General features: G+C 47.9%; 1 protein-coding gene across 4 annotated transcripts in view; it reads right to left on the bottom strand.

Annotated features, from left to right (window-relative positions):
• Positions 1–25,953, bottom strand: part of LOC138570238 (cytochrome c) — a 288,954-nt gene that overhangs the window by 4,439 nt on the left and 258,562 nt on the right. For all 4 annotated transcript variants that reach the window (XM_069648981.1, XM_069648984.1, XM_069648982.1 and 1 more), the window contains one exon: positions 2,263–2,439. In XM_069648981.1, coding sequence (XP_069505082.1) covers positions 2,263–2,439 — 177 coding nt within the window. The remainder of the gene's footprint in view (positions 1–2,262; positions 2,440–25,953) is intronic.

Raw genomic sequence — 25,953 nt, 5'->3', positions numbered from 1 at the left:
CTTCCTACCCAAAGAGTCAAGCAACTTGTCCTCTTTGGCAAGAACCTGAGCCACCGCTGTAGATGACACTGAAGCTGGCCTGGATTGAAGAGTGGCAGCCGCCACCACTGTGGAGGAAGGAAGCGGGCAAGACGCTAAGGCTACCTCTTCCGAAGTATGAAGCCTATAATGAGCGTCAATCATTTTGTTAATGTGAGGCCAGAGTGTGGCTTATCCCAGACTTTGCGGACCTCGGCTAAAACGTTCATCTGAAAGAACAAGCCAGTGTGCTCCTGTGGAGACAAGGAGAACGCCACCCGAAAGCACCCCTTCTTGCGGAGGTGGTGCCTCAGGTACCGGAACATCCAGAAGAGTCATCATGTCCAGTACCCGGTCATGGAACGCCCTAACAGAGCGGGGCTGGTTATCACCATCCTGATCCCCTTGCACGTCATCCAACGCGTCCAGATCGACCTGCGTCACGGCTGGCTCCGCCAAAGACTTGTCTAATGGAGACAAGGGCGGAAGGACCGGAGGTGGGCCAACTGGTAGCGGTGGGACAGCTGCAGGAACAACCGGTGCTGTAAAGGAAACCGTCAGAACAGAACCGGGCCGTGGAGGGCCGATTTCCTTAAAAAGACCTCTGAAATATTCCTTCATGGTGTTGGAATGCATTAGGTTCTGAAATTTTCCAAAGAAGGCATCCTCTGCCGAAGGCTTAGACATTGTGGCAGAAGGAAGCCTCTCATGAGCAGAATAGCTTCAAGGCCGCAAAGGAGAGGGTTGCCAAGAGGGGCCCTCACCAGTCGGGTTGACGTAGATCAATGGCGCAGACGCCACAGGGATTGAGAGCGAGTGTTGTAACGGCATCCGAGCGTTGGACGAAACTGTGCACCAGAAAAACGCTGTTCACCCAAAAAGATGCACCCAGCACCCAACACTGATGGCGTAGGTGTAAGGGAAGAATCCAAAACGGCTGTCGTAGTTCGCGCGGGAACGTGCACCATTTTGCCAACACCTGAGAACTGCGTCACATGTGTGAGTGAGGCAGGGATCTCCACAGACCAGTCAAGGGTCTTGACTTTAGCCTTGACACAAGGAACCTCGGCAGAGCCGGTACGGTTTGGCCTAGGATGCTTCTGAGACCTACGAGTAGCCAAATTAGCCTCTGAAAGAGGAACCTCGGCAATGGCGGTAACGGAGGAATTACGGTCAGCGACCTCACTCTGTGCCCCCTCAACAGAACCGGTATCCCCACTAGAGCGAGATCGATGAGGACCCCACCTCACTGACAAGACCTTAACGGGCCTCTCAGTTCTGTCAGTCACCTTAGCCTCCAATAGAGGAACCTCAGACCAGAGTCCAGTAAGAGCTCCCTCACGAGGGGCCTCGGACCTTGGTTCGGTACAGACAACCTCAATAGAGGCCTCGGGATGCACCCCGGTGTCCGTATGGGAAGCTACAGACAAGGAGACCTCGAAGCAAGCTCCGGTACCCACCGCCTCAGTAGAAATGGGCTGTTGAATAACCCCCCCCAGGAGGGGCCTCGGATTGCAATCCGGTGTGAGTAGTCCCCTTACGGAGGCCCTCAGAGAAAACTCTGGTACTTTTCTTAGGCCTAGAAGGCACCTCAGGGTAAACGCCGGTGACAGAGCTTTTAAAGCCCCTCCTGGACCGGGAAGACCCCGGGAAGGAGTCCCTCGGTCAGGGTGCCCTAAAGAACTTACCGGACGTCTCTTCTCGTCGATGAAACTCTGAAAATGCGGAGGAGGAACATGCTGGAACACCTCCTCCCACTGTTCCAGAAAACGTTGAAGAACCCGGGCCGAGAGGGAATCGCAGTAGGAGCACGAGTCCCACCGGTGATCCCGACCCAAACACTCTAATCAAAGAGGATGGGGATCCACCCTAGAGAAACGCAGGAAGACCAATTAGGAAAATCTGACCTAACGGCATAGACGGACTACTACGCGACAGCTAAACCGGAGCAGGAGAGAAGGACACTGGAAGGAAAAGAATCTTCCAAAGATTCAAGTGCGTCCAGTCCCGAACGTGCGGAGAAAAGGACGGATGGGCGATGCGCTGGGAGGAGCTAAGGAGGGCGGGGGTACAGCCGTGTGCGGTACCCTGCGTGAAAAGAGAAGAATGACACATTTTTGAAAAATGTGATGCTTTTTACAATGTGCTCCAGTCCCGTCCCACAGGATGGAGGAATGTCCCATAAGTATGGAGGAAAGGGGATGGGACATAGGAGTATTGGGAGTTATAGTTTATAACATTAACCTTTATTTTTGTTGGCATCCGTATAAGCGAAGCCTTCAGCCTGTCCAGTCTTGCGTCCAAATAGGCCATTTAGGTTGGGGCCAACCTTGTGCTTGCCGCCCTTTTCTACGGTGTGGCACTGGGAACACTTCTGAATGAAGACCTTTTTACCCTTCTCAATATCTCCCATTTTGAAACCTGCATAGAAGAAAAAAAAATAACAAGTTGCAATTTTTGACGAGCTGCTCAAACTGCTTACATAGGTAAAGGGTGGAAGAAACTGGGGCCGCTGTTAAAAATGAACAAAAAGCAATAGTTGAACACGTAGAACATTGTTTTGTAGACCACAACCTAAGCTTTGTCATTATTGAGTTCGACAATAAAACCAATAGACAGACCAGCAAATTTTGTCACAGCTATTACATGCTTACTTTAGAAGCAGTACATGACAGTTGTGAAAAACCTGAAGGTGTCTCTCAAGCTAGTCCCCGGGGATCTGTCATCCAGGTGGCCAGGACATGACCATCGCTATTGGATCCAGTTCCTGGGGCTGGACCAGTGAGGGAGGATCACCTGGATGGGGGGGGGGTCTTTGGGGAGTGGGAGACCGACAGGTGAGACGCAGTTTCCCCCTTCTTTCAATACCTTTTCCCCATCCTACCACGTCGGACATTCGAAAACACGGACCCACCCCCCACTTTTCCGACACGAACACTTTCGCACAACACGAAAGACAACCGACTAACACCAGAGCCGTTTACCCGACATGTCCCAATACAAGGGTCAGGCAAGGTCAGCCATTTGACCAGAACATCTGACGGCCTTTCCCTTCCCCAAAGGGATAACAGGTGGAGCACAGTACAAGCAGTGCAGACCGCACGACGTGAGAGCTAACTCCGCAATCCGGAGGAGGAGAAAGACTGTGCATACCGAGAAGGTAACAAGGAGGGAAGCGACCTTGCCCTTTCCCATCAAGGCCCGTGAAATCTCAGGAGAAAGAATCATAAGACTGCGAACAATAGCCAGCGTGTGTTGCAGCAGATTTCAACGGTACACAAGACCCTTCCCCACTGATAACCAAGCCGTGGAGAGATGCTTGTCTCCGTGGTACCAACCTTGATTCCAAAGAGAAGGAAAATCAAGCAATTCATCATAGCCGGTGAGTCGACGGGAGAATCAATAAGAAACCCAACTGTGTTGAACGAAAAGTAGCAAGCTGCTAATTGAACTGTGAAAGCATAAAGAGCTATTGATACTAGAAGGGGGAAAATCATCAAAGAGGAGCCCGGCACCACATGGGTGCTTACTCTGGAAACTCTGGGTGATTACCCGATTGTTGAAGCTGCCATAACCAGAAAGCTTTGGGGAAAAGGGGATCAAAGCAGGGGTCTTGTAAAATCCTCTGTACAGTCGAAAGTCTTTGACCTACAGATGATTGTGAAGTTAAGTATTGGGGAAGTGAATCCCGCATTGTGAGAATTGGGGAAGTTAATCGGGCATCGCAAGAACTGAATGAGAAGGACACGATTGATAAAGTTGGCAGGAGTGAACCCAGCGCAACGGAGGCTAACAAAAAGGGTCAAACCCTTAAATCCCTATGAACAGTGTATTGACAGGAGTGAACGCAATCGAGGGATGTCCACAATGAACTGCTTAGCAAAAGTTGGCAAGAGTTAACACGGCAGAGCGATGCTAACAAAAAAAGGCAAGGCTTGAAGTCCCTATGAACAGTGTGTTGACGCGAGTGAACCCGACCGAGGGATGTCCACAGTGAACTGTTTTGCATAAGTTGGCCAAGAGGGAGGGCGACAAAAAGGGGCAAAGCCTGAAGAACCGTTTAAAAAGACATTAAGACTGGTGAATGTAAGAAAAGACATAGTAGACTCAAAAGGTGGAAGACTGATGTCCGAGTGCGGTCCGAAACCAAAAGAGGGAGATCCAGGGGTGAAAAACCCTCACCCAAAACCCATTGAGAAAGAAACTGTTCATTTGGTTTGTTGAATACGATTCGTTCGGGGTCTGCGCCCAGAAGAGCGAGACCCCGGGGTGAAGCTATCACCCAACATATATGTGGAACAGAACTTTGTTTGTTTGTTGAATAACAGGCCCTCGAAGGCAAGAGACTTTTGTTGAAAAGAGACTTAACCATCGAAGTACCTGATAGCTGGTACAGGGTCGACTCGTGCTTGGAAAGTTCGAGTGTGTGCTGTTCCCAGGAGATCCACCTTGTCCCGTGCTCTAAACGTGGGGAAGGACGACCCCCTGGCAATCACATCCGGACTTATTATTTGTGAACACTTTGTTCTTTGTTAAGGAACATTATCCCACACTTTGTATTTAGCTTAAGGATCGGCAATAGGTTTTTCTTAGTATAGCCCCTTTTATTTGACATGACACCACTAGGACTGCCTTATTATTATTTAGTAGTAGAAGCTTGCTCCCATCTTAGATTTAGGTTTAGATTAGGCGTTTTTCTAACCTACCTTTGCAGTTTAATAAACACCCTTGAACTGTGATCACTTGTGTCTGTCTTTACTGTTGCCTCAATGTGTTCCTTACACAGTTCAGAGATTCACAAGTGCATCATTGGGAGCAATTTCTTATTGACCTCTTGATTTTTGGGGCTCTGCCCCATGGGCTTCAATGATTCCAACCGAACCAACGAACAATCTCAAACCTATTTATTCTCTTACATGTACTAACTGAACTTCCCTTGCCTAAACTCTCACCTTCTTCCCTGCTCCCACGTGCCCTCCCTTCCCTTGTGTCCCCCTAAAATGGAAAATTAATGACCCCGTAGGAGTGAGCATTATTGTGATTTTGCACACCTATACAGGGTCATTACCACTGCAAATCAGCAATGCTAATACATGCTCTATCCCCCCAGCCCTCAAAAACTCAATAAATAAGTCCAAGTTTGTGTCCCCCACCTTGAGGCTCTGCAGCAGGACACAAATGCCTCTATGCTCAAGACACAGGATACCTAGAAAAAGACTGCACGCATATGTTGAAACAGAGTATTTTATGTTTCTCTCCTGGGACATGCAGCAGCACCACCATGTTGTGAGAAATGACGCGGTAGAGCTGCGGGTGATCATGAATGACTGTCTGAAATCAAAAAGCCCATAAGGTTGTGACACTGGCAGTCTGCCTGCGATGCCAGTACACCCAGAGACATCACAGATGTGGGAAACGGGGGCTTCTTGCCTGGAACAGCAATACGGTCACATGGGTGCTAGTAACCAGATTGGGTACAGTAAAGTATGATGAAAAGATAAGCTGCAGGAGAAGATTGTGTTGTATGGGTACGCAGTGCATCTTACTGACTTCCTTTGAGTCTCATTGTACAAAATCCTTTATAAACACTGAACATTTTTGCTCGAAGGATTCTTTGAGACTATGATACATTGCCAATTTCTCCGTCCATTTTGACAGAGCTGTATGGAAACTACCAAGACCACTACCGATGTCCCCGTTGTGTCTTTGGAGGTTTTCTTTGGCGGTATTGCAACAGGAGGAGTGGACCGTTGCCCTTCAAACCGCTGTGGTCACAAAAGGATAGGTCAGAGCCTAATCGAAACCTTTAAACAGGGTTTAAAGGGCAATTGCCAGCGAAGGTTGCCATTTCTCCTTTTGTTGCACGAAAGCCTGTGTAATTTGAAGTTGCAGCGAGGGTAGACACAAGGGGGCGGAAAGCTTGGAGTAATTAAAATGACTGGAACGGAATTACCCAACATGATAAGAATAGCAATTAAAAGGTCTAAGTAGAAAAACGAGGAAAAAGATTGAAGGGGGCCGAGGGCATAGACAGATTGTAGAAGGGAAGCAGTGACTGTGGGTGGAATCAGATTGCAGAAGGGGAGCAGAGGAGGAAAAATAGAACAAAATACTGAATTGAGATATCCATACAACTCCCAAGAGTGAGGGTATTATTTTACCAAGAATTAAGTTATGGGATAAAGGAGAGACTGCATTAAAGCAGGCCCAAAGTAATGTATTTGATGTTCAGGGAGGAACAAAATGTAGTAGGGTCTGTAGAAAGAATGTACTATATGAACATTCATTGGGGTTTCGCAAGGGCATGGGAATGAATGAGCGAGCCTTAAACCTTTACTTCATTATATCTAGTTCTATTTACTTGCAGAAGGAGGTGATCTATGTTGCATTCATGGACCTGAACACTGCATTTGACAATGTCAATAGGGCTACGTTATGGCAGAGTCTTGGTAAAATGAAATGGTGATGTATCCAAACCATTCCTTTCAGGCCTCAACAAAGTTAACTCATCATGCATACGCTCTTGATCATGGGTGTAATTTAGGGGGGGGGGCGCAAGGGTGTTTGTCCCTCCAACTTTTTTGGCACACCATTTTGTCCCACTCATTTGGCAGGGGCCCCTTTCATTTAGATGTCATGTCCCGCCAACATTGTCAGCAAAGTTACTCCACTGCTTGTGATCATGGTCATTGTACACCCTGGTTCCCAGTTGAAACAGGTGTTCGCCAGGGTTGTGTGCCGGCTCCATTGTTTCTTTTCCATTGTATATCAACGGTCTGACAGATTGTCTAAACAACTGTAAAGCTGACGTGCCTCATTTGGGTATAAAACATACCCCCCTTCTTAGCGTACGCTGACAACACTGTTCTATTGGCAAGGACACTGCGTTCATTGTAAAAACTCATTGTTGTCTACACAGTATTCATGAACGATTTAGACAGGCTGACTAAGGTTTAAATATAGGCGATTTTAATTTGTAACCTAGGAGGGAAGGCTAACAATGGGAAGCCATATTCATTTGGATAGATGGTAAAAGTCTACAAATCGTAGAGTATTGCTTATTTGAGGATTTCATTTTCCTCCTTTTTTATCACATCTCTTTATTGATTTTACCATAACAGACAAAACAGAACAAACATAGGTACATTGACGCATGCTACAACAGTCGCCACAGGATAACATAAAAGCGACAACACGATAAGGCAGAGGGTGCCATTGGGTGATAGTATACCACTTTAACAGTCCAGGATTGAAACAACGCAGACAACCATACTATGTCAGTTCTCTCCCACCCATTTACCCCATATCTTCACCCATTGTGGAGACAGCCCTTTGCCCTGTACACCCTCCTCTCTAGGGACGAACATCGGTCTAGTTCTACAGTCCAATGGTTCAGTCTTGGACGTCCGCAGAGCCCCAGGATGCTACAATCAGTCATTTGGCGAGCCCCATCATTACCGCCAGAAAGGATTTTTCAGTTTCCACATACATTGTCCCCAGAAGACTTGGACCTGTGCGCAGTCCCACAGTATGTGATAGAAGGTGCCACCCTCCCTTCCACATCTGAGACAAGCATCACTCTCCACAAACCCCCTCCTGGCCAATGCGGTACAGGACTAGGATACCCGGTGGAGTATCTTGAATTGTATGAGCCGCAGTCTGACCATGATTCCCACCTCTATTGGAAACATCAAGGCTTCCACCCACTCCTCTGTCCAATCGCCCCCCCATCTTGTTCCCACCTACCCCTTAGGTGGGTCAGTTCCTTAGTATCAAAGGCTGTGATCACCTGATATAGAGCCTCATTAGAAGTCAGGCGGTGACCGCGCCAGTAAAGCCCGCAGGTTGATGCTGGACTTCTGAATTTTTCTGGCACCTGGCCTGCTGGAAAAACCAGGGGATTACCGCCCTGGAGTTCCTGGAAGTCAGGCACCGGAAAATTGTTAATACTCAATCCCATTTGAGTCCCAGAGGACTCAATGGGAATGGGGACCACGGAAGCACTGGCACTGTTAATAAGGGTGCTGGTGCTTCCGTGAAACTCTGCGGGTGGGTGCCGTTCTGCCTGCCAGGTCTGACCCTGGCGGGTGCGACAACATCCGCCCGTAGAGCCGTACTGTGCCGGACTGGAAACACTAGTGCCTGTAGGCTTACTGGCACCGGTGTTTCCGGACTGGCACAGTCATAATGAGGTCCATAGTGTGGATGGTACCTTAGAGGGGATACCTGCCAAGAACAGGTTAGCCTCCAAGGGTGAGCTTTTTGGGATTTCTTCCACAGAGGGAAACTGAGCGCCCATGGAATGCGCTATTTGCGTGTTTCGAAACCTTTCCCCCACCGGCAAGCCATATTTCTCCTGCAGTGTCTCGAATGAGCAGAGACGGCCCGTCTGTGCATTATGCCAGATCGGCTGGTCAAGGGTTGGTTTACCCTCTGCATCCAATGTTCTGATGTGCTTCCACCCATATCCGGCAGGTGTGCAGTGTCAACCCGGGGAAGAGTCCCTCTGCTCCTTGCTGCCCCATAAAATACCTGGCTAGGTGTCTGTCTCTTCATCCTTCTGCGCTCAATCATAATGTGAGGTCCCCATGCAACCAGTCATTTACAACCCCGCGCTGTGCAGCCCAGTAGTACCTACAGAGATTGGGCAAGCCTATACCTCCGTCCCATATTGACAGTTGAAGCTTCCTCAATGCCATCCGCGGCTGCTTCCCTCCCCAAATTAGCCGACGTAGAGAAACTTCAATATCTGTAAAAATGTTCCTGGGTATTGGGAGCGGGGTGTCCTGTAAGACAGAGAGATTTGGGAAGCATAAGCATTTTAAAGAGAGACGCTTTTCCCAACAGGGTCAGTGGGAGAGTTTGCCAGTGCATTGGTCTAGTGCAAATCTATTCATCACGGGGGAAGATTTGAGCCAGGAGAAATCTGACAAGCTCAGGCTTAGGTGGATACCCAAGTATTTGAAACCCGATGTTGCAACTGCATTAGGGCATTCCCGTGAAATCGCTTCTCTGCCCCCCCTGCACTGGAAACAGGACTGACTTTTGGCAATTGATTTTAAGCCTGCTGAAGCCTTGGTATGCCGTCAATATGCGGGTTATCACTAGGCCGAAACCCCTGGATTGGTCATTTAGATTAAAAGATCATCCGCATATAGAGAAACCCCCCGCCCCCAGGGCCATCAGAATCCCACCCATTGGGGGCTCTCCCTGAGTTGTATCGCGAGTGGCTCAACAGGCAGTGTGAACAACAGCGGGCAGGGGGCATCCTTGGCTCGTGCCCCACCCAAGGGAGAAGGTCCGAGACGAGACACTGTTCACTGTAATTGCAGCCACTGGGAAAGTTTAGAGCAGGGGTATGCAGTAGAAGAAGTCCCCCCCCCAACCCCATCAGACCCATGATCTCCTAGAGCGAGTCCCATCTCACGAAGATGAAAGCCTTTTCAAAGTTGATTGCGAGGAGGGCCAGCGGGTCCGGCCACTCAGCAGCCAAACCTATAGTGAATCGCACCCTGTGCAGGTTCATTTGCTTGAATCTAGAGATCATGAACCTGCACTGGTACGGGTAAACCAGAGAGCCGATTACCCCCAGCATGTGATTGGCCAGAACCTGGGCGAGGATCTTGGCCTCTCCATTTATCAAAGAGATCGGCCTATAAAAGCTGCACTGTTCCGATGGTTTACCAGGCTTCAGAAGAACCACTATGTTAGCCATCCTGAGATCCAGTGGGAGGCACCCATCCTGCCTACACTGCATGAAAAGGCGATGTAGTGGTCCGACCACCCGCCCCACATTCACTTCCATACCTCCACCGGGAAACAGTTGGGTACCGGCCCAGCCAGGCCAACATTTTCCATGCCTTGTCCACTGCTTTATGTATCTGGCTTTGTCTAGCCCAGTGCGACTCCCTGGCGTTATCATTGCCACGTTGCGCAGTGACTCCTGCGCCGTAATCCTGGTCAACCTTGCCTCTGGCGATTCAGAGGAGAGGCACTCCTCCTCTGCTTGTCTTAACGACCTCTCTGCCTCCTGCACCGCGTGTGCATGTCTCTTATGCCTGGCTGCTACCACTGAGAGCGCCTCCTTCTGCAGTGTTGCCTTGTAACCCTCCCAGAGGACAACGGGGCTGTCGATAATCGCTGTGCTTATCGTAAAATATTCCTCAGTATTGGTGGACAAATCTTCCACAAATTCCGGGTCGCCCAGGTAGTAGGTATTTAGTTGCCAGTGCCATTTTCCTCTGATTTTAATGGTAATACCCACATTGAAAAACAGGCATTGAGGACATAGGCTATTGGGGCAGAGATTTACTAAGCTTTTCAATGCCCACCCTGTACCAATGATGCTACGTGCATACAAGGCCAAGCCAAAGGCATTTGCCACGTGGAGAAAGCATGAGACTTTCGTAATATCTCACCTTGAATTACCTTGGAAAATGTTTACCTACATCAACGCCCAATTACACAGTACGTAAAGAGCTGCATGCCCCTTTCTTAACAGGACGAACTGAGGTTAAAACCAGTCAGGCTCTGGTTATTCCTTTTTTTAAATGTATTTGAATTTGTAAAGCGCACTACAGCCCACGGGCATCGAGGCGCTGTTGCAAGCGGATGTCTTAGTTACACCATTATGACGGATTACTTGTGGGTTACAGAGAGCAGAACATAGGCATAATGAACAGTAGGCTGGTACATGCAAAGGCAGCGTAAATCATAACTCCTCCTGTGGGAAATATAAGGCAAGAGGCATTCTAAGCAAGTGGGCCTGCAGGCTTTAGGGGGAGTGTGGGCCCCTGCCCTATCCTTCGTGCCCCGGGCTATTCGATATCCAAGCAGGCCCCGCGGTGGTTTTCCCACATTGGGGGTCCTGCACAGACAGTGGAGGTTGCTCCAGGGCAGCGGCCTGAAACAGCGCGGCCGTTGCGTCACTTCCCAATACCCCCGCCCCAGGGTGAGTAACAGTAATTTGGAGGGGATACAGCATCACAATCACACAGCTCTGGTGGGGTGGTAAAACAGGAAGAGGGTAGGCAGCCCTCCCCAACAAAAAGTGCCTTGGATAGTTAAGTCTGGAGAGTGTGGGCAACGAGGAGTGCCCCACTACTGATCCCATCCTCCACTGCCCATCCCATACATGCCAACCCTCCCGATTTAGGCAGGAGGCTCCCGGGAAAATACTGCTATTTTCACGTTCTCCCGCCTAAAATTGTACTTTCCCCAATGCATTCCTATGGGGAAATTGTTCTCTCCCAATTTCTCTGAAGAAATCTCCCTCCCAGGTGCCTCGGAATGTTGGCATGTTTGCCATCCCTCGAATCAAGGATATGAGGCAGGACTGCTGTGGCCTCCAACAGTGGCCTGGTGGTAGACCCTGGTGGGTGTTTGATCAGGAAGGAGCCGGAGAGTTGGCCCAGGTTGGTCATGGTGAATCCTAAGAAGCAGGCAAAATGGAGGACTATGCCAGGGCAGGCACTCCATCGACGCCTGGACTGCTGATATGACCGGACTAAATCAAACTCTGTTGGCTCTGAAGGACAGCACAGATACTTTAGGTCAGAAAATTGACAGTCTGACCAGCAAAGTGGATACATCTGCAGTGCAGATTGAATAGCTATGCAGCAGAATGACGGAAGCCACACAACGCATAAGTGAGGGGGAACACAACATCACGAAACTGCAGAGGGAGGTTACACAATTCCAACAAAATGTGAAGGTAATGACGAGAAATGAGGATTTGGAAGGGAGGTCCCGACGCAATAATCTATACACCCTGGGACTTGTAGGGGAGGTTATGAGCCAAAGAATTTGTGCAGCGTGGGTTAATAACATTTAGTATTGGGGAGAAAGGGAGTTGTCATTGGTTACTAACACTTAGTATAGAGGTGTACTGAGTGGGCTAGATTTGTTAGGCCACAGGCTCTGAGTGTACTAATATTGCAGCAGGCACACAAACACTTTCACTGGTCATCGCCAGTTTCAGAAAGTAATGCAAAATTGAAAGCTGAACAGCAGTGCTTCGCAAGGCAGAGCGTGCAGTGTAACAGAGTGATGGGCATTGAAAATAAACGTTCATTGTACGGAGCAGTAAAAGAGGAAGGAAGGTTAAATGCAACATTATTGGGAGGTTGTGCTATGCAGAATACTGTCCAAAGGTCATTTAAGCCAGGGGCTGGAAATTACAGGAGCAGAATGAGAGGGGGTAGGAATGGGTGCTGGAAGGTTCTGGCACGTGATGTGACAGATGACACCATGGAAGAGGCAGAAAATGTACAGAGGCATAGGATAAAAGGCGGTTTTTACTGAGGTTTAAAAGAGGGAGAAAGGAGGAAGGAGGGGTCTTCTAGCAGTCTGGTGAGAGAGTCTGGTGCGGCTTCTGGTCTTTTTCCTGGTTTGAGGGAGAGGCGGCTGACTGGCTACGAGGAGGGGGCTGTCCTGCATAGCTGTCTGGAGGTTTCTCAGCTGGGCTGGAGAGCGGTGTAGCTGCAGAGTGTTCATTGAAGGCTGTGTTTTCGAATATGGGGCAGTGTTTTGGCAGAAACGGGCCGAATCATACTTGGTTGCAAGAAGGGCCTGGCGAGTCAAGGGCGAGACGATCACTCCTGAACAGGGCAGAGAGCCCAGTGTGGGTATAAATAGGTCAACAATCAATTAGGACTCCTGCAGGGCCTTTTAATTGGCAAAGTGTCGGACTGGGCGTGGAAGGCAGACATTTTTAATCCTTCTGGATTAACAAAATAACCAGTATTCAAAGTATTAGCTGGGGTTTCTTCATTCACGCAGAGGGGGTCAGAATCTCATAATCATCAATCTCATAATTCTACTAATCCAATGTTAGGCAAGGCTAGAGGAGGGGTGGTGGTAACTGAGCGCTAAATCTGTATTCCTAGGGTTTTGTTTTATAGCCAAAGAGTGCCAGTTAGGATATACCAGGTATATTTACTTACATTGGAATTGCTATGCTCAAACAATGTAAAATAATTGTTGCTGCAAAGTGTGTTGTCTTATATTCTCTAATGTACCTAAAGCAGAATGCTTTCTGATGCAGTGTTTTTTTCTGGCTGATGAAACGGAATATTTATATAAAAGTGCCTAACTGTGAAAGTGTGCAGTGGTTTTTATTGTGTCTAATTCAGTTTGGGTTGCACCCAGAAGTAAATGCGCATCTAGTATAAAATGCACAGAACAAAGTCTGTAGTTACCTAGCTAAGATCCCATGCACATCTAGAAAGTCCCATGCCCAGTATAAAGTCTGTAGATGCCTAGCCAAGATCCCATGCGCATCTAGAAAGTCCCATGCCCAGTATAAAGTCTGTAGATGCCTAGCCAAGATCCCATGCGCATCTAGAATGAAATGCACAGTATAAAGTCTGTAGATGCCTAGCAAAGATCCCATGCGCATCTAGAAAGTCCCATTCCCAGTATAAAGTCTGTAGATGCCTAGCTAAGATCCCATGCGCATCTAGAATGAAATGCCCAGTATAAAGTCTGTAGATGCCTAGCCAAGATCACATGCGCATCTAGAATGAAATGCCCAGTATAAAGTCTGTAGATGCCTAGCCAAGATCACATGCGCATCTAGAATGAAATGCCCAGTATAAAGTCTGTAGATGCCTAGCCAAGATCACATGCTCATCTAGAATGAAATGCCCAGTATAAAGTCTGTAGATGCCTAGCCAAGATCACATGCGCATCTAGAATGAAATGCCCAGTATAAAGTCTGTAGTTGCCTAGCCAAGATCACATGCGCATCTAGAATGAAATGCCCAGTATAAAGTCTGTAGATGCCTAGCCAAGATCACATGCGCATCTAGAATGAAATGCCCAGTATAAAGTCTGTAGATGCCTAGCCAAGATCACATGCGCATCTAGAATGAAATGCCCAGTATAAAGTCTGTAGATGCCTAGCCAAGATCACATGCGCATCTAGAATGAAATGCCCAGTATAAAGTCTGTAGTTGCCTAGCCAAGATCACATGCGCATCTCGAATGAAATGCCCAGTATAAAGTCTGTAGATGCCTAGCCAAGATCACATGCGCATCTAGAATGAAATGCCCAGTATAAAGTCTGTAGATGCCTAGCTAAGATCACATGCGCATCTAGAATGAAATGCCCAGTATAAAGTCTGTAGTTGCCTAGCCAAGATCACATGCGCATCTAGAATGAAATGCCCAGTATAAAGTCTGTAGATGCCTAGCTAAGATCACATGCGCATCTAGAATGAAATGCACAGTATAAAGTCTGTAGATGCCTAGCAAAGATCCCATGCGCATCTAGAATGAAATGCACAGTATAAAGTCTGTAGACGCCTAGCAAAGATCCCATGCGCATCTAGAATGAAATGCACAGTATAAAGTCTGTAGACGCCTAGCAAAGATCCCATGCGCATCTAGAATTAAATGCACAGTACAAAGTCTGTAGACGCCTAGCAAAGATCCCATGCGCATCTAGAATGAAATGCACAGTACAAAGTCTGTAGATGCCTAGCAAAGATCCCATGCGCATCTAGAATGAAATGCACAGTACAAAGTCTGTAGGTGCCTAGCTAAGATCCCATGCGCATCTAGAATGAAATGCACAGTACAAAGTCTGTAGATGCCTAGCAAAGATCCCATGCGCATCTAGAATGAAATGCACAGTATAAAGTCTGTAGATGCCTAGCAAAGATCCCATGCGCATCTAGAATGAAATGCACAGTATAAAGTCTGTAGATGCCTAGCAAAGATCCCATGCGCATCTAGAATGAAATGCACAGTATAAAGTCTGTAGATGCCTAGCAAAGATCCCATGCGCATCTAGAATGAAATGCACAGTATAAAGTCTGTAGATGCCTAGCTAAGATCCCATGCGCATCTAGAATGAAATGCACAGTATAAAGTCTGTAGATGCCTAGCAAAGATCCCATGCGCATCTAGAATGAAATGCACAGTATAAAGTCTGTAGATGCCTAGCAAAGATCCCATGCGCATCTAGAATGAAATGCACAGTATAAAGTCTGTAGATGCCTAGCAAAGATCCCATGCGCATCTAGAATGAAATGCACAGTATAAAGTCTGTAGATGCCTAGCTAAGATCCCATGCGCATCTAGAATGAAATGCACAGTATAAAGTCTGTAGATGCCTAGCAAAGATCCCATGCGCATCTAGAATGAAATGCACAGTATAAAGTCTGTAGATGCCTAGCAAAGATCCCATGCGCATCTAGAATGAAATGCACAGTATAAAGTCTGTAGATGCCTAGCAAAGATCTTGTGGTATAAAAACAGTGGCAGAAAGGGAAGTGACAGGATATCTCCTACATATTTGGTGCAGTAGCGCGTGACGGCATCATATTTCGCGATAGTGTGCTGTGCTGGGCACACAGATTGTGTTTGGCAACAGTGCTGTGCATTAAGTCGGGTTGAAGTTGGCACACTGTGCTTTCTGCAAGCAGTGGGAGACATAGCGAGATTAGTGTTTCAGATGTGTGCGAGTATGCAGAAGCCAAATTCTTTGCTTTGCGTACATGGACTTCAGATACACTGAATGTGTGGAGAGAGCACCTAGTTGGCGAAATAGGAAGAGGGGGGCCTGGAAAATTATTTGCAGAGGGTACAGTATAACACACGTGCATGACCAGGCTTTTTGATTGTAATGACGGTATATCTCAAAAAGATTGCCTTATCAGGTTAGGTGCAAAACTTTGGTTTCTCCTGCGCAGAGTACTAGAAATCAGGAAAGATATTATATGATATAACGCACCTGTACACAAGTGTTTCTAGGCGCGACAAGACAAGGAAGGGGAAACAAGGGAGAACAAAATAACAATCTTACTAGGTCTTGTGTCATTCAGATCGCGCAAGTGCAGGGAAGAGGGAACGGGAGAAGCGCCAGGGAGAAGGGGGAAGTGCAGTTAACTCACAAGTGCAGCCAGCGGGTGGCTCGTAAGTGCAGAGAGAAGGGACTGTAGGGTTGAAGATAAAGTGCTGGGGAGACCGTAGGCCATGTGAGGGACATGCAGGAACCTGGGCCTGAGTTCAGAGGGTGACCAGTGTGCAGAACAGTTGGGTGCATCAGCAGGGGAGAGGAAGAGAGAAAGCAGAAGCGAAAAGGAAGGTCTTGAGTTGCTTCCGGAACCAGAGGGGGTTCTGCTCAGGTTTGAGAGAGGCAGGGAGGCTTTTCCAGAGGGAGGCCCCAGCCAAGGAGATAGTTCTGCCCCCAACTCTCTTGTTGGAGAAGCATCTGACCCTCAGAGAGTTGGAGGTGGATAGGTGGAGGGCTCGATAAGAAAGATGTTTTGTAAGAGAAAGTTGGAGGTAGAGCGGTTCCAGGCCCCAGAAAGCCTTGTGGACAATGCAGAGGGTCTTGAGGTTGATTCTTACAGCCAGGGGAGCAAGTGAAGAGATTTCAGAGCTGGAGAGATACGATCCCTGGGATTGAGGTCAAGGATAAGTCTTGCAGTCCAAGGTCGAAGAGTAGAGGCAGGAACATTTAGAAAGAGGCTGTTGTAATTGTCCAGCCTAGAAAGGAGCAGAGCTCTGGAGACAGTGAGCTTCTGGGGGAAAGTGACAAAAGGAAGAATACCTCTGAGGAGGTGCAGCTGATAGTTTGACTTCTTAGAGACATCAGAGATGTGAGGAGAGAAGGAGAAGGTGGAGTCGAAGATGACACCGAGGTTCTTAGCCTGACAGGAAGGAGCAGAAAGATGGCCCAGAGTGGGTGGCCAGAGAGAGAGAGAGAGAAGTAAGGAGGGAGCGGGTGTCCCAATGAGGAGGATCTCAGTCTTACTGGCATTAAGGCAGAGATCATTGGTGGCACACCATTCCTGAATTGCGGCAACACATTCTGGTATGAGAGAAGAAGGAGAGGTGGCTGAGGGGAGCCTGAAAGAGAGTGGAGTGTCATCCGCATAACATTGAAAATTGGAGCAGAAAGTAGTGGTGCAGTGGGCAAGAGGTGCCAGGTAGTGGTTGAAGTGCCAGGGAGAGAGGCTAGACCCCTGGGGAACACCACAAGTAGATAGAGAGATATAAGAGAGGAAAGACCCCAGTTGGACATGAGAGGGTCGGTCAGTGAGAAACGAGGTCAACCAGGCCAGGGCCTGATCAGTAATAGCAATGTTGTCCCAGAGATGATTGAGCAGGATGGCATGGTTGACTGCATCAAAAGCAGAGGATAGATCAACGAGAATGAGCACAGAAGGGAGATTAGAGTCAAGATTGGAGAGCAAGTCTTCACGGGTGTTCAGGAGAGCAGTTGTCGTGCTTCTGGCAGCTCTGAAGCCAGACTGGTTGTCATGGAGGCAACCAACAGATTCAGAGTGCAGATTAAGCTGGGAGATGGCCAGCTTTTCAAAGAGTTTGCCCAGGAAAGGAGTGATGGAGATCGAGCAATAGTTAGCCGGAGAGGAAGGATCAACAGAGGGCTTCTTTAGAAGAGGGTGCACAAGAGAGTGCTTAAGGGGGAAGGGGAAGTTCCAGTGGCAAAGGAGTGATTGCAGAAATCGGCCAAGACTGGAGCAAGGGTGTCAATGTGATCCTTCATAGTTCTGGATGAGCAGGGGAGAACCTGCTTTGATAAGACTTTCATAGATCTAGAAAGATCGTTAGGGGTGAACAGGGGAAAGGAGGAGAAGGAGAGATGGCCTCAGACGGGCCAGGAGTGGTAGAGGAGGAGGAAGAGGAGGTAGAGGACGAGAGGGTGGACAGGATGTCCTGCGTTTTTAGTAGTGAAATGAGAGGCCAAGTCTTTGCAGAGGGACTGGGAGGGAACAGGAGAGGTAGAGACTGCAGCAGGATTGGCCAGCTCCTTACAGATTTTGAAAGGTTTGGCCGAGTTGTTAGATACCGCAGAGACATGGGCTTAGATGTAGGCTCTCTTCTTAGAGAGGAGAGAGTCTGTACTTCCTTTGGAGCAGGATGGCAGGCTAGTTTGCCGGGGGGGTGCCCAAGACCCTCTACTTCCTCTCTGCCACCCTATACTTGTATTCAAGGGCAGTGAGGTTGGAATCGTACCAAGAGTTGCACTTGGATATGGGCTTCAAGCAGATCCTCATGACAGGGGCAAGGACATCCAGAGTGTTAGAGATGGAGAGATGAGCGTTAGAGAGGGCTGTGTCAGGGAGTGAGTCAGCCAAAGGTGCAGGAGGAGGAGAGGAAGTAGCAGCAAAAGCCTCAACTGACGCACGCTTCATGAGTCGGATGACCGAGAAGGTAGGTGGTAGTGCTGGAGTCGGCTTGACCTGCGGAGAAGAGAGAGGTGGGAAGAAAGGAGGAAGTAATCACTCCAAATGAGAGAGGAGTGGTGGGAGGGTTAGAGGAGGGGAGGTCTGATGAAATCAGGAGATCAGAACATCCAGGATGTGCCCTGCAGAGTGAGTCGGGCAGAGGGAAGAATAGAGAGATGGGGAGAGAGAGAGAGAGAGAGAGAGAGAGAGAGAGAGAGAGAGAGAGAGAGAAAATCGAAGAGGTTCTAAAAGAGTCCTGAAGAAGGGCTGGTAGCATCCAGGTGGATGTTCAAGTCTCAGAGGAGGAGAAGTTAGGAGATAGAGGCAATGAGCGAGAAGGAGAGGTCAGCCCTCTTAGAGTGGAAGAGGGCAACCTGTCCAAGCAGCCTGTAGATAGTGCCCACAGTGAGAGAGAGGACAGGAGAGATAGAGAGCCTGCAAGATGATGAACAGATTATGCTGAAATGTCAGGGTGGATTGACCGAATTGTATAAAAGGGTGTTTCAGTTAGAAGGTAGGTCAGGTGAGGCTCAGCTACCGCTTTCACAGTTGCAAGCTAGATGTGATGACTTGATGGGTCAACTGTCGCATTTAAGGGCAACCCCACAGCACTGTTTAATATTAGAAACTGAATTAGAAGTTAAGAAAAAGCAGGTGAAGAAAAATTGGAACAGATTCACAATTTAAAAAGTGAACAAAGTCAGGTTTGAATGGATAGGGATTTCACCATAACAGAGATGGAATCATTGCGTACAGACAACACGCAGTGGTCTTGAAATATACAGTGCTTGGTAAATGAGATTGCTCATTTAATGTCAGAGGGCGTTAGAAGTCTGAAAGTAATCACTGATTACAAAGGACAGGTTACAGAAATTAATGGTTTAAGCATAAAATTGAGAAGAGAACACTCCAAATATGATACATTTCATGATTAAACGCAGATGTTGCATACACAGCTTATAGAATTAAGGCAGCAGAGTTCAGATTTAAGGATGCAATTTTTGCATTTACAGCATTGTGTTACTCACCAAGCCGGAAGGTGTGCGTGACCCCAACCTGGATCGGGATGTAGGATGAGCCGTAGACGTCTCCAGAAACCCAGGTCCCCTGATTTCAAAGAATCAGGCTTCCTCTTAGAGAGGGGCTCTTTTTCACGATGTACCACTCTGCTATTTATGTAAGAACAGACAGAGCAGTCTATAATGCAAAAGAGCGGGATTGAGCGTACCGCCAGACCAATGCTGCAAGATATACAGAAAGGTTTGAGTATTATGCCTAACTTGTGTTTTAAATTATTTCTATTTAACACAATAGAACTGCCGGTACCTGAGGTAGTGTATGTGAGTAGATCTGAGAGGGAATCCTGTACCAGTTTCAATAAGGAACACAAAATCCAAATGGTGGATGACGACGACAGGATAAAATAATAAAGTGAGAAGGTTAGTATAGGGAGGACAACCCGAACGGCACGAGGGACGGACTAGGGCCGGGTTGGTGCATGTCCTGGAAAGCGTTCGTAAAATGCACTTCAGTAGAAAAGACAAACAGTCTCACAGTATGCGAACACAGTTAATCAGGTAGTTGGAGCAAAGGCAATCCTTGATATGCAGAACTGGCAGGATGGGACTTATACTTCCAAATAGATGATTCAGATAGAACAGGAAGAAAAGGACAAACCAGGATATCACTTACGCTATTAGCAAAATTCCCAAACGTCGCGCTGAAGCAGATCTCAGCAGGTCTTGATCATAGAGCCGGAACTCAGACGGAAAGCAGAGGCGCTCGTGCAAGCGTAAGTTATATGAGAGCTGGAGTCCAGTTTTGAGCGGAGGTGAAGCGCCGCAGAGCCAGTAGAACCGAAAGTTGAGCGGGGAGGAAAACTGCACGTGAATAGAAAAGGCTGTGGCAATAAGTCCGAAGGGTAATCCAGATAAGTAGAAACAGAGTACAAAGCCAAGGTCTGGTAACGAGAGTTCAAAGTCTATAAGGTTCACGGAGGGTAATCCGAGGAAGGCAAACAGTGCCGTAGGTGGGCTACGAAAAGGCAAGTAGTAACGAAGTTCCCGCGGCTGAAGGCTTTAAGGAACAAGGGGGCGTGGCTTCTGTGTAAGTGAAGCACGTCCGATCAGCTGACTAGCATGTTTACGTGACCTGAACAGTTTCCAAGGCAACTTGTAAAAATGCCAAAGCGGTTTTCACGACCATGGAAACCGCTTTGGCCTTCGTAAGAAAGCCCTTTGCTGCCGTAGTGTAACAGCATCCGCCTCCAAAAAACGCCGGCAACCCCCTGGCGGCATGGAATTCCCGCAGGAGATCGGGGCAATGCAGATTGGACAAAGGTTCCCAAGTACGATCCTCGGGTCCAAACCCCTTCCAGTCCACTAAATAAAGAGCAGAACCCCTAGAGATCCTACAGTCAAGGATGCGGGAGACCTCATACTCCTCCTCCGCATCCACCATGATGGGCGCAGGGCGGGCAGGCATCCGAGTGGACGGAACGAATGGCTTTATTAGCGAGACATGAAACACGGGGTGAATACGCCAGTTCCTTGGGAGATCCAATTTAACCGCGACAGGATTGATCACAGAGGAAACGCGGAAAGGACCAACAAAACGTGGCAGCAAGGAACGCTTACCCGCAATACGCAGCGCAAATACTGTTCAATAGTGGAGTTAAGTCTTTCAGTTTGGCCGTCTGTTTGAGGATGATAGGATGAAGAATACCGGTCATCGATTCCCAAAGAGGTAGTAAGCACCCTCCAGAATCTTGACGTGAATTGTACACCCCGATCAGACACAATGATGGAAGGAGACCAAAATATCTGAAGACATTAGCCATAAACAGTCTTGCCAAACGGGAAGCGGAAGGCAACCCCGAACAAGGTACAAAAATCGCGCATTTTGTGAAGTAATCCACGACTACCCATATGGTATCATGTCCCTATACTTCTGGCAATTCCACAATAAAGTCCATCGATACCATATGCCAGGGTTTATGAGGAACCGGTAAAGGCCGCAATAAGCCCACTGCTTGCAAGGGGTTAATTGCGAAGGCCTTTCCTGAAGACATAAAACATCTAGCATTTGCAAGAGGCTCTACGCAGCAATTGGGAGCCAGGCACAGCTTTGCACCGCTTTGCTCGTCTTCGCTCTGCGAGTCAGGTGTTCTGATAAGGCAAGAATGTCAGATCTTCTCAAAACACAGTGCACGAAGCCTGGGAGCCAAGACTGGCTGTTTCCAGTCTTGTAACTTTCCAAGCGAAAACATGTTTACTGCCCGGAAGGGTGAGCCTAGAAGCTTCTCGAAGAGCTGATACGTCATGATGATTGATGTGCAGCCCCTAATGAGAGAACTATACTTGGACCAGTGAGGTAGGGACTCATCCTGGGCTGTTGGTGAGACGCGCGTACCAAGAGGAACAGTGCCTGGACGACCAGCTTTGCACTATCTGGGCCGAGACTCCTAGCATCACATCCCCGCTCTGGTGTAGGACTGTGGGGGCCTGGCCAGTCCTCCCCTCCTCTCCCGAGGAGTGCCGGGCACCTGTAGAGGCGAGGGTCCCGGGTGTGATCTGATCGTACCTTCATCTACATTTTATTAGGAGCGTTAGACAAAATAATTGCATATTCATCTGTGATTGACAATTGGCATTATACAGCTTGCACTTTCTATTTCCATATTATTGTAAATTGCTGCTTAGTTCTCATTAGACACTGTAGATAATAAATGCAAGCATCATATATTCTGTGTGATTGGCTTTTTTCCAGACTGAGTTCATCGTGCGTCATAAACCTTACTTGTGTGGGAAGGTAATTAGGAGTGATTTACTTTGCACAAAGGGCTGGATCCCAGGGGGTGCGGGTGCTGTTTATCACTACATTTGGCGCTGTGATCAGGGTTTACGAGCACGATGCCTTTCTGGAAAAAACATGCAAAAGATTAATGCAATGGGGAAGATAGTGCACTCCGTCACATTCCAGGATGGCCGGCATCAAATGCTTAGTCGGGTGTGGCAGATATTTTGCATCGGTACTCGGCACCGAGGGCATGGGACATGCTTGAAAATGATGTTTACCCGGCGGTAATTAGTGAGTGCTTGGAGAGTTTACCGCTTGGGAAATGCAGAAGGGAGCTAAAGGCAGCAGGAAACATAGGCTGGTTGTTCCTGCAGGCGCTCAGAAAGGTGCATGAGAATGAATTGCTTAAAGAGGTGCAGATTCGCAAACTAACAGATGAGATTTCCCTGCTCCCTGAGCAACAAATCATTATGAGAGAGACCCTTGAATCGCCCGTTAAGAGGGCTGATCAGATGGAGGACAGGTGTGCCTCTTTAGCTGTGCGTGTAGCCACGCACAAGCGCAGACAGTGGCGGGGCAATCCGTCAAAGATAAGGATTTGCGCGGTAATTAGGAAAGATAACTGGGACCCAAATTTATGGTCGGGTGAAGTCAGTGACAGCGAAACTGAGCAAGCATATGACTGGAATGAATCTGTTGAAGTCAGGCTTGCAGAGTTAGATTGTTCTGACGAAGAGGAGCTGGAATGTGCTCCAAAGAAATGTGTTTATCCAGCGCGGCCATTAATCCCTAACAAGTCAAAAGGCCAAGCTGGCGGTGCAAATATTCAGAATGCTAGAATTGTCCCGGATTATACACAGACAGATCTTTTAGAGATTGCTAAGTTATTTAGACAGAGGCCAGGTGAAGCACTTCTGAAGTGGTACCTTCGCCTCTGGGATACAGGTGCCGATGGGATCTACTTAACCCCAGAAGAACTGTTAAAGATGGGTTCACTCGCTACTAATGCAATGTTGGGACAGATAGTGCGCGGTGCGCTTGGGCAGCAAGGCTCTCATTCCTTGTTTAATTGGCTTCAGACTGCCCTATTAAATTTGTATGGGAGTCCAATGGATTTGGAAGAGAATTGGGCCAGTTGGCAGTCACTAACTGAAGCAACAGATCAGCTTAGAGAGATGGGTTTACAGTGTGCACTGTACAGTGCAAATTTTGCAGGGCCTGACATGGAGTTGTTTACAGCTGGCATGTGCGCACGTTTGTTAAGAAATGCACCGAGTCACATGAAGGGCGCATTGCTTTCATTGCTGGGTCCAGCACAAGGCAAAGCCATTGGTGAAGTGGCACTTCTGCTAGGGCAATTAGAAGGGCTGGATGTGTGTAAAGCAGCGTGCCTAGTGACTGCAAATAATGATTCAGAGTAAAAGCGTGGCAGAAATGTAAAGTCTAAAGAGAAAACTGACACTGTTGAGATCACGCGCAGACAAATGTGGGTGGACTTGCTAAAAGCGGGAATTCCAAGGGAAGAGATAGATGCTAAACCCACACCTGTGCTGCTCGAGAAATGGAAGAAATTGAGAAAACAGGGATCGGGAAAAACTAAGCCCTCTGCGCCCTCTGAAGAAGAGGTGTTGAAGCCCAAAGTGCGAGCAAAAGGTTACCCTGATTTGGCAAAGGACGAGTGGGAGGTCCCAGACCCCATTTTTGATTGAAGGGCTGGCTCTGTCTTTGAGGTACGGTTAATAAAGAGAACTAGTCCCAGAGACAGACGCCCTTTTGTGCCACTTACATTGTATTTGGATGAGAAAGTAAAACATGTCTTGGCTCTATTAGACACAGGAGCTGAGGTGACCATTCTGAATGGCAATCCCAGTAAATTATTTGGTCCCAGAGTTTTGGTCAATGGTTATGGGGGAGCAGAAACTGTTGCAAAAGCCTTTAATGTAAAAATGTCAATTGGCGAGGGATTGCCTTTCACAGCAAATGTTTTGATTGCAGATATACTGGAGTACATCCTTGGCATGGATGTGTTGTTGGGCAAAAGTGTGACTACAGATTTAGGTGAATTTGTTTTTGGCAATCGAAAAATCCATGTGAGAGTTTTTAACCCCCTTGTGGTTGGGCATGCCAAATGGTCCCCCTTGCATTTACCTCCTCCTGCTGAGCCAGTGTGCGTGAAACAGTACCGGTTGCCAGGAGGACATAAAGAGATTGGTGAAACTATTGAGTCATTGGTGAAAGCTGGCATAATGAGGCCGGCAGTCAGCCCATTCAACTCGCCGATCTGGCCTGTCCGTCGCCCAGATGGGGCGTGGCATCTGACGATTGATTACCGCATTTTGAACAAGAAGGTACTTCCCTTAGCTGCGGCGGTGCCAGACATCATCACTCTGATTGAAAACCTTACGAAAGAAGTGGGTGAATGGCATGTGGTCCTTGACCTGGCCAATGCATTTTTCTCCATTGATATTGACACTGAATCACAAGACCAATTTGCTATCACTTGGGGAGACAGACAATTTACCTTTACTAAATTGCCCCAGGGGTATTTGCATAGTCCCACTCTGTGCCATGGATTGATTGCCAGAGACTTAAAGATGGTGCAGTTGGATGATGTATATATTGCTCATTACATTGATGACATCATGCTGACCAGTGCTGAGAAAGAACATGTAGAAAAAGCTGCTGAAAAGTTGATCACAAACATGCAAAATCGGGGGTGGGCCATAAATCCCAAAAAGGTACAGGGGCCTGCCCAAGAGGGGAAGTTTCTAGGTGCAATCTGGTCTGATCAGTTAAGAAAATTCCCGACCCGGTAATTGATATGGTTCAGCAGATGGCTCCACCAGCAGATAAAAAAGAGGCACAAAGATTCATTGGGTTAATGGGTTTTTGGAGAAATCACATACTTCATTTAAGCCTGATACTGAAACCCATTTACAAAGTCACCAGAAAGAAACATGACTTTACATGGGGCCTAAAGCAACAGACTTCCTTCCAACAGGCTAAAGACGCGTTGCAAAATTACATCACGCTGGGGCCCATGACAAAAACTGATCCTTTTAAACTGGAAATTCTTGTCTACAATGACGTTGCTGTGTGGAGCTTGTGGCAAAAGCAAGGACAGAAAAGAGTGCTGCAAGGGTTCTGGTCAAGGAAGCTCACAGATCCTATGACAAGATACACTCTGCTTGAGAAACAAGTTGCTGCAGTGTACTGGGCTCTAGTTGAGACTGAAAGAATCACAGGCGAGCAACCAGTGACAATTTGCACAAAAATTCCGATCATGTGCGATACTGCTGCAAGCGGGAAAAGTGGCAGAGCACAAGACGCCACTCATGTCAAATGGAAATGGTATTTACAGCAACGTGCGAAAGCTGGCCGCACAGGGGTTTCCAGACTGCAAGAACAAATGCTGGAGGCAGTAGATCTGGAAGCGATGCCTGAACCAAACACCCCTGTGGCGTTGCCAGAATCTCCCTTCAAAGTCTCACCCGCCTATGATACATTGACAGAGGAAGAACAAAAGTCTGCATGGTTCACGGACGGCACCGCAAAGTATGATAAAGGGCAAAGACACTGGCAAGCTGTTGCATTCCAGCCCCACTGAGAAACACTGCTAATGAGAGAAGGTGTGGGAGGATCAAGTCAATATGCTGAACTGCAGGCGGTGGCCTCCGTGATTGAACAGGTAAAGGAAACAGAGACTGCATACATATACACAGACAGTTGGGCCACATATCAAGGCCTGACACATTGGGCACCGCCATGGAGAAGAGACGGCTGGCAGATCAAGAACACTCCGATCTGGGGAGGGCCAGACATCTGGGAAGAGATGTGGTGCAAAGGTGAGAGGTACAAAATCTGCATTGGGCATGTCGATGCACACATGCCTCCCGACACCTCACTGGCTGCCCTGTTCAACAATGAAGTGGAC

The sequence above is a fragment of the Ambystoma mexicanum genome, chromosome 2q, assembly GCF_040938575.1.
Source record: "Ambystoma mexicanum isolate Mex_15411 chromosome 2q, UKY_AmexF1_1, whole genome shotgun sequence".
NCBI classification, from domain to species: domain Eukaryota; kingdom Metazoa; phylum Chordata; class Amphibia; order Caudata; family Ambystomatidae; genus Ambystoma; species Ambystoma mexicanum.
This window is presented reverse-complemented; position numbering and strand designations above follow the sequence as displayed.